General features: G+C 43.8%; 1 protein-coding gene across 4 annotated transcripts in view; it reads left to right on the top strand.

Moving 5' to 3' along the window:
• The window catches only part of Vti1a (vesicle transport through interaction with t-SNAREs 1A), a 334,479-nt gene that overhangs the window by 205,832 nt on the left and 119,105 nt on the right, over positions 1-9,542 (top strand). For 2 of the 4 annotated variants that reach the window (XM_005352486.3, XM_013348180.2), the window contains 2 exons: positions 3,203-3,273; positions 3,850-3,911. In XM_005352486.3, the coding sequence (XP_005352543.1) occupies positions 3,203-3,273; positions 3,850-3,911 (133 nt within the window). Of the gene's footprint in view, positions 1-3,202; positions 3,274-3,849; positions 3,923-9,542 lie in introns of all 4 variants that reach the window. The other 2 variants (XM_005352487.2, XM_013348181.2) reach the window with 1 other exon arrangement.

Genomic DNA, 9,542 nt, shown 5'->3' on the forward strand with positions numbered 1-9,542 from the left:
TGCCCCAGATGTGTACATCTGCACCTCACACATGCCCCAGATGTGTGCTTCTGCACCTCACTCGTGCCCCAGATGTGTGCTTCTGCACCTCACACACACCACAGATGTGTGCTTCTGCACTTCACACATGCCCCAGATGTATACTAACTACTGGGTTGTTGTGGATATCTTCCCCCTGTTTCTGGACTGATAATGGGGTTTTCAAATGTTGAGAAATAACCCTGTCTCTTCTTGGCAATTTGAAGAAGACTTAACTGGTGTCCTTCACTTTTAAAAATAATTTTCTGGAAACCACATCCTTAACAAGGGTTGTAAAAAGAGAGTTAAGTACAGTTGTGCTGAGGAATAATGAGTACCCTCTGGAGAGTGTACTGCTCTTAGCATGGTGGCGAAAATTTAAAAATACATATTTATCAAATGGAACATTTTGTGCTGAATTAGATTTGAGGCACCTTTTTCTTCCAGCTATATTTGTAACGATGTAAGCTTTGGTCACATGTGACTTTTCATAGGGACTATTTTAAGCCATTTGTTGCTAAAGTACCGATCCAATTTCTTTTAAAGATTCACTCATGTTTGCCTCATGATGAGTGTATGCAATTTGTCTAATATTCTTTCATGAATGAAAAGGCATGATGTTGTCCAAGATATGCACTCCTCAGCCTAGATCTTATCTATACTGGAGATGCCAGGCAGGGCCTGCAGGAAGTGTCCTGCTAGATTTGTGGTTACCTGTTTCCTTCTCAGTTCCGCTCACTCAGAGACAGGAAAGCATTGGATGCCTATGTATACACCATGCAAAAGGCTGAAGAGGAGATGCAGTGTTACCTAGAGACCCTTCGCAAGTGTGTGCCCTATAAATAAAAGGGCTGAGGACGGACACTATGATTGATTCTGTGTAATTGTAAAAGCAATTCATTTTATGTGTTTGAGTGCTGTGTCCCCAGGATGATTCCCAGGACCTCTGTGGAGAAAATGGAAGGACAGGAAGGAAGTCTTCCTTCCAGGAATTCATTCATCATGTCACACTGACATGTAGAGCTGCAACATGCAAAAATCAGTATTATTTTCTGCTTCCCGTTGTTTCCTAAGCCCAGGAAGATGCTTAATGGTCAGCAAAGACACTATTTATAAAGTGTGCATCTCTAACTGTACCATAGGTGCATGGTAGCTGTTCCTGCCAGTGACCACAGGAAAATTTAGGGAACTAAAAAAAATGTAGACGTGGCGTGTCACATTTGCCGTTGTTTCAAGTCTATGAGCTTAAATTTCTCTTTCCTTTTTTTAAAATTATTTATTTTATATGTAGGAGTATTATCTGTATGTATGCCTACATCCTAGAAAAAGGCATCAGACCTCATTATAGATGGTTGTGAGCCACCATGTGGTTGCTGGAAATTGAACTCAGGGCCTCTGAAAGAGTAGCCAGTGCTCTTAACCGCTGAGCCATCTCTCCAGCCCCTTTTTTACAAGTACTATTTATTAGTCTGATTTTATGTGTATGAGTATTTTGCCTGTGTGTGTGTCTGCACGCTGCGCATGACTGGTACCCTCAGATATCTATGACTGAGGTGGCAGAGATGCTGTAAGCTGCTATGTGGGTGCTGGGAACTGACATCTGGAAGAGCAGGCGGCAACTATAGAACCCCTGAGCCAGCTCTGCAGCCTTCCTGAATGCTTTACTGGTGTTTTCCATGAGTCTCTTTAACTTAAATAATTCAAGAAAGACCAAACAATTATGTTGTAACTTTTAACTTAAATAACCCCTAATATCTAATACTATCTGACAAATGATCGTATCAAAAGCAGTCTCCTCACTTTCTTTGTCTATTTTTTGTCCACGAGACCGACCATCTCTAATGTGTCTGCCTGGGATTTTCTTTTTTGACATATTAAAATATAAGTAGCTAAGAAATGAAGGATTTTCTTCCCATCAAAGATGACCAGGGCCACGTTTTTGCAAGTTTCTCCTCTCTTGCCAGATGGGCTTATACTTGTGCTGCTGGGTCCTGTCCCGGAGATAAGGAGTTTGTGGGTGTGGCTATGACTTCGAGAACAGCCCATCTCTTGACCTAGTATCATTGATTCCTCGAGTAGAGGATTCTAGATAGATTCAGAGTGGAGTTTCCCTGGGGAACCTGACAGACTTGAGGCTCCTGGGTTTGCTTTCCAGGGTTGCCTTCTCTGGGGCTGTGCTCCAAGGGCTTGGAAGAATAGTTTAACACTTGTTGGGTTTTTTCTCTCTACCATATTCTTTTGGTTCTTGATTCTTCCCATAAGTACTAATTGGGGTGTTAGACACAGCATCAATAATCTCTTTCCATTTGTTTGAACTCAGGTATTATAATATGGTCCATTTTGATAGGAAGTAGTATTAAATCGTGTTTTCCTGAAAAAAATGGCTTTGTGGTCCTCCATATTGCAGACTTTTGTTATAAGTCTGGTGACAGTGAATGGGACTGAAAATAAAAAACATTCAAAGCAGCTGTGTCTTGCAAGGTCAGATCATACCTAGTGCCTGGTCAGAAGAGAGACTGCCAGGTGATGGGCGAATGCGGTCATTGTGTCAGGGAAGTCCTCACCACAGTCAGAGTGTGGCTTCCTAGGTGGTGTGGAGTGGTCCAGGAATTTGATTTGACTGGAGAATCCGCAGCAGCTGATAACACACGAACGCTCTCTTGCCTCCAGGACAGTGGAGGCAAAGGAATAGTCTTGCTACCACTAGCTGCAGTGGCTGCGGACTCTGAGAACTGCATGCATTAAAAGCACAACTTTTATAAATGGATGTTGGCTCACATGGGTAAATGATGCCGTAAGAGAGGGGCAGGACTCGTCCATGTTACTCTCAGTTTGTAAACTCAAACACTGTACAGTGATGACGTAAAAACCTGGGCTCTCCATCTTGCTGGGAACTTGTTTGAGTGGCCTTTAAAAAGTCACTTCACTGCTAACTCATTGATGCCATATTGTCCACAGCCTGCTTTTTAGATTTTAAATTGTACCCAGTCATCCTCAAGATAGGTAAATTTACCAAAAACTGTTATGCATTTCAAATACATTAATTGAAATGCATCTGATATGTAAGGGACACTGCTTTCATCTTGGTTCTGTATCCATGATCACTCTGGTCCTTGTGGGATGTGTTGGGTGACTATATGTACCCTATGCTACCGTTCCTGACATTTTCTTTTCTTTTCCATAGAGCAAATCGGCCAAGAGATGTTGGAAAACCTTAGTCATGACAGAGAAAAGATACAGCGGGCACGTGAGCGAGTGAGTACAAATCATGCCATCATTTACATGTTCTGAATTCATTGGGATGGACACCAGACAGTGACGGCGTAGCTGTAAGGACAGGGATCTAAGAAAGACGAGGATGAACAAGGGCCACGTATAGGAAGAGAAAGCAAGAGCTCGAGATGGTGGATGAGGTAGCTGACTCTGCTCATCTCAGAGTGCCCTCTGTGGTAAGAAACAGGCCACTGAGGGAGCTTTGGGGTGCATCAGTCTTTCAGAACAAAGATTGTGAAAATAGAAAATACCCTCGCTCTTCCTCAGCTTCCTTTCCTTTGTGTTTGTAGTTTTAGGACTTTGCACGTTCATGTATTAATGAATGTTAAACCCTGAACCACGTGTAAGGCATTTGCTTTATATCCTGTCGGGGTATCCACTTTAAATCTTCTCAGGTCGTCCTCTGAATCTAGGAACTGAGTCTGTGTGAGCATCACAAATGCCTCTTACTGTTGTCTCCTGGGAAACTCAGCTATCATTCAGCATGCGCTTTAGACCCCTCTGAGTGCTGATGCTTCATTCTGCTTTATTTTGTTCCCACCACACTTTCCCCTTTAGCTCCGGGAAACAGATGCAAACTTGGGGAAAAGCTCCAGAATCCTGACAGGGATGTTGCGAAGGTAAGAGCCAGGTAGGGACTGACCTTCTGTTTCTCTCTTTTTAACTGTTTCCGCCACACTGGGATGGAGCATTTTACAAGCTCCTGGGTTCTTCTCTTCCCTCCAAGGCTGTATCAACACCCTTTTGAAATAACAGGGCACTGTTTTAACCCTTTTGTGGGTTACCTACGTGGCTAACTAAGATTAGAGACAAGGCTTGAGCTGGAGGGCTTACCTCCAGCTATAGAAAAAAATTAGGGTTAGACAAGAAGCATTTTTTTTTTCGTAGCCTGAGGAAGGCCCATGGCAGGAGCACACTGACTTTCCTCTCAGTTCTGACTGAGGAAATGCAGGCCTTCCATCATCCGGAGAACTCTGGGTACCAGCTTTACTTGTCGTCTTGTTTCATTGCTGAGAAAAAGGCTGCTTAGGGAAGCATTGTGACTTCATGCACATGCTTCAAGATGATTTATAGGACTGTCACAGTTATCAGAATAATCTTTTAAGTACTGTGTGTGACTAAACTTTGACTGATGGAAAATTTTCAGAAAAATATAAAAAGGTAAATAAAGATGGGTAATATTCTAAGTCTATTCTGAACTTAATTATTTTTCACTAGTACTCTACGAAGCAAAAAGGTCCTCTGGTGTTGGAGGTCCTTCTGTCTATATGTTGCTTTTATTGGTTAATGAATAAAAGAACTGCCTATATCAGAGCTTAGGGGAACAGAACCAGGCAGGGAAAACTAAACAGAATGCTGGGAAGAAGAAGAAGGCGGTGTCAGAGAGACACCATGGAGCCGCCAGAGTCAGACATGCCAAATCTTTGCCAGTAAGCCACTGCCACGTGGTGATATACAGATTAATAGAAATGGGTTAAATTAATATAAGAGCTAGCCAATAAGAATCTAGAGCTAATGGGCCAAGCAGTGATTTAATTAATACAGTTTCTGTGTGATTATTTCGGGAGTATGGGCAGCTGGGAACAAACAAGCGACCCCTCCTCCAACAGTCCTCTACCATGGTCATGTTGGTGTGGATTGAGATGGTTGATGAGTGAGTGTTGAGAGTGACCCTAGAAAAGGAACTCTTCTCTTGAGACAGCTGCACTGACAAGCTAGCGCCCTCTGGCCATGGACCCTGTACAGTACTTTCCTACAGCTGTGTCGTGTGCTGAACGTCGATTTTGTAAGAATCAAGTAAATGTATAATTGTGACATGTCAGGAGCTGATGTAATTTCTCTGTGACTCCATCAGTGGTACCCCCAAGTTCCTAGGGCATCACCAACCAAGTTTTCCTCCACCCTTCTTTTCCCTGGAGGTGTCATCCTAACCGTGACCCAAAGTCTGTGGGTTCTGTGCATAAGAGCTGTAGGTAAATGGCCTAAGAGAAACTGAAAGTTCACAGAGAAGAGCGGTGGCAACTGAAAGAGATGCTTCCATGCCTAAAGGCAGTACAAAGGAAGGAGAGCTTCCTCTTCCCGGGGAGGGCCTGCCATATGAGCTGTAACGAGCATTCTGCATATGCCTCCATTTTGTCACATCTCATTAAAGAGTCCTCCGGCATTCTGTCGATCGAGCTGTCCAGAAATCATTCATCATTTTTAGTGTAAAAAAAATCATGTGGTTATTTAAATAATATCATATTAATGTTAAAGTTCAGCTGTCACTTGATGGTATGGCTTAATCAGATGTAGCATTTAGGAAAAATAGTTTATTCCAGCTCTTCATGGCTTTCAGGTTGGCAGATTCAAATAAGGATTTATGGCTTTCTAAGCCAATGTGCTTCTGCCCACATTTCTGCTTGATGTACCTCACCCCTTAGTACAGGACACTGCCGACAGTTATCTCAACAAATAGAGCATCCTTTCATATTGTGTTTGAATAAATTTGCAAGTCATTTAGAGAGGGTGAAAGCACAAACAACTTGTGCAGCCTTTGGGCTTTCTGGAGGGAAGTCACACTCCGTAGGGGACTCTACATGCTTGCTGGGTACAGTGACTCCAGTGCGGTCAGTCTACTTGGGCTTCCTTTTGTAGGCCAGCTCAGCCTCCACCATCTCGCCTCCTTTCAGGATGTGTAAGAGGATGGATGGAAATAAGAATCCCCAGCTGGGCATCACCTTGCTGTGCCCATCACCTTGTTACAGGGTCCTTTGGTGTTCCATGTAGGACAGTTTGTTTTGCTAGACTCAGCTGGTATGTGGGTGTCTACAAGACAGCTAGTAAGGTACTTTCAGTCAGGGCTATAACTCAGACTTTGGGAACCAAATACAGAGTGGTGGTTTAGGGTTTTGTTTCTCATTACTCTCCAACATGTTGGGCAGATGATTTTCTGTATGGGAAAATGCAAACATTTTTGCCAATGACTTCGTTATTTGAGACTTAATTCCTGAAAAGTAAGTCTCTTAAATTGGGACCAGTGCTTTTTCGTGTGCTACAGACTTTTGCTCAATGCTCTGGCTGATGCTTTGCCCCATTCCATTCCTGGTTCCCATTTCATTTGCTTCCCAGCTCTGAGGAGGTGGACTGCAGAAGAAGGCACAGTCTCCACCCCACTGAGGTGGCTCCCACTGAGATTGTGTGGCAACAGGCGCTTATGGCTAATGGAAGAGTGTAGTGTTGAACCTTTGCTCACGCCTCATCTTCACAGGTGTGGAAAGAAGAGTGTTTGTGGATGGCACATCTGCCTGGGAACACATAAGTCCTCTGGTTTTCATATGGGAAACTCTGTGTGCCTAAGAATAAGTACAAATTGGAGAATTCTTCTAAAGATTACTAGTTGTTTTAATTTTTGTTTTCAAATCTGTACAATAAACATAAATGACAAGATATAATCCATAATATACATCATGTCACCTAACAGTGACTAGTCTATTGCAAAGACAGGGGCCCATGTTCATCTGCACAGAATCTGTACCCGGGTCTACTTAGCCATCTATGAGACTGGCCAGCATCAGTAAGCAGCAAAGTTTGCAGGACCCAGCAGCCTCTAAACCACCCAGCACCCATGCCTCTTAATTTTTTATTAGAGTCCTTCCTTCCCTCTATGTGCCTATCTTTTCTTTCCACTTTTTCACTGCTTATTCATGTCTTCAGTAAATATTTAATGTCTGTGTGCACAGCCCAGGGATCCAGAAATAATACAAGCACACCTTTCTTTGCTTTCGCAGTGCTTCATGTAGAGAGATGTGTGCTCACAAATGTAGCCCAGGAATCCCCTGACTCTTGAGGAAGCTGCTCCAGCTCCTCCTCCGGCTGCTCCTGCAGCTCCTCTAGAAGGACTCCAGAAGCACAGACAGTGGGGCGGGGCTCGGGGGGAGGGCACACACTATGGTTTAAATGGCTTATAAAAATATTATGATTGGAGAAAATAGGGAAATAGAATGTGGTTTGTTTAATCATAAACTGAAAAATGTTTCACAAGAAATTAAGTTATACAGAAAATATTGACATGTCTGTTAGTGAAACAACTGATCCAGTCAAGCAGAAATTCTCTTTCATGTAGCTACACCATCTTGCCAAAGAAAGAAAACAAAGGAGAAGATTGGTCTGTTCGGATTTATAATAGGAAAACATGACATCAGAATGAAGCCATAGCTGATTCCTGGAAAGTCATTTTTCTTTTCTCTTGACATAGATGGAGAGCTGCCTCGAACAAACTGTTCATTTCCTGACTCTCTAGACAGACTTTAAATAAAGTGGGATTCAGATAATAGTGAAGATGGCTACAAAACAAACAGCCATTCATGTGGTAACTGGAGACCTGGAATGGATTTCTCATTGCTCTCACAAAGCGTGATTATTGTCATTGGTTGTCCTCAGGTGTGGTGGGTGTCACTGGGCTCAAGTGTCTCTTCCCATGTGTGTATGTCTGTGTGTCTGTGTGTTAGCGAACACATGTGTTTTCACTGGGAATTCTATTTTTTCTCTCTTTTTTTTTAAAACTGGGATTCTTATTATATCAAATAGTGATGAGAATCAATAAAAATGAAATTAGAGATTTTCAAGACTTCTATTCAGAATGAAAGGAAATTATAATTCTGTTCCTTTCACCTCCCGAGAAGGGAACAATAACTCATCATTTGTCATTACTAGCTTCTTTTCAAGAAATACCAAATTCCCATAGAATGTAGCAAAGGCATAGTCTGGGAGCTCCCTTGGCATGAAGTTGAGAGACATGTTACAAGCGTATATGCCAGGGTTCCTTATTACCCATGCCATTGCCAGCATCACGGCAGAAAACAGTTTCTGTGTGACGAGCTCGGTGTCCCACACTGTTCAGTGGTGAGGTCTGTGTCCTGGTGGCACCTGGGAGTCCTTTCACAGGGGCCCTTTCCAGTGTGTCTCCTACAGCTTCGCTGTGAGTGAAGGAAGCAGACAGCTACAAGCACAGGACACCCCCCACCCCACCCCCCTGCACTGGCTAGAATACATTGGCGCGTGTGCTGGTTTTGCAGCTCCTTCAGTCTGGGGAGCAACAGTTCCTTTCCTTGAAATCACATTTTGCCTCTAAACATGCCCCTCTGCGGAGCGCCAGTGTCCTCACGGGCAGACGACCATTACCAGTGTTTGGTGATGGCGCTGAAAGCATAGAGTGAGCCCTGCTAGGCCCTGCTTCGGGGATGTGCTCTAGCCCCATGTGCCAAAGAAGTCTCTTGCAACTGTGCTCCTGGGGAGCCTTTAGGGTTGTTATTTTTGAGCATTAATTGGAGCCAATAAAAACCAACAGTGTGTCATAGGAATGCCTGTTCTCCCTCTTCCTGCCAGTGGTTGGCGAACATTGTGGTAAGAAAATGTTATTTTTGCGTCTAGTGCTATATCACCCGGGGCCTTATCCTCACTGGAGAAAACAGTTGCAGTTTTGTTTAATTATTAAGAACGACATTCTGCGTGGGCCCGGAGAGAGGTGCGTGGTAAGAGTAGCTGTGTGCTCAGTTGGCTGCTTCCTGTTGTTAACCATTGCAAGGCTCTTCTCCTTGCCTCAGTTTCCTCACTCACAAAATAGCGACGGCAAGTTTCTCCCTCACAAATGCTGATGCGAGTTCCCGAGACAGTGCATGTAACGGTGCCGGGGGCTTGGAAGGCTTCAGCAAGGTCTGTTATTCCCATTCTCATCAGTGCTTTGAAAGCAAGCAAACGTGAGAGCATTAGCTAAAATCAGTGCTAATTAAGACGTTTTTTAGGTGTGCACATTTTAACTTGGCATTTTAAATTTTCCTTCTTCTCACTTTCTAGCTTCCCAAAGGATTTTTAGATAATTACAAATTGGTGGTATTATATTGATTCCCGCTCATGCCGACTGTTCCGAGGGGAAGTCCCTACTTGTTCTCTGTGACTCTTATCCTCCTCCTTTATATGTTAATATGTGATTGGCTGCTTTGTCCACTACCAAGCAAAATGAGCATTTTCCTCGGAGAAACCCCGCCCCAGCTGCTGCAGCCACTGCTGCCCTCAGCACCGGGCCCACTTAGCTTCATCTCCAAGATCTGTCGCTGGACAAACACCAGGTCCCCACGACAGCTGATGATTTCTTCCCCCTAGCACTAGTTAGACTCTTCCCTGGTGTGAGTATTTGCTGGGCTGGTCAGTCCTCCCTGGTGTGAGTATTTGCTGGGCTGGTCAGTCCTCCCTGGTGTGAGTATTTGCTGGGC

This window comes from Microtus ochrogaster, chromosome 8, assembly GCF_000317375.1.
Source record: "Microtus ochrogaster isolate Prairie Vole_2 chromosome 8, MicOch1.0, whole genome shotgun sequence".
Taxonomy (NCBI): Eukaryota; Metazoa; Chordata; class Mammalia; order Rodentia; family Cricetidae; genus Microtus; species Microtus ochrogaster.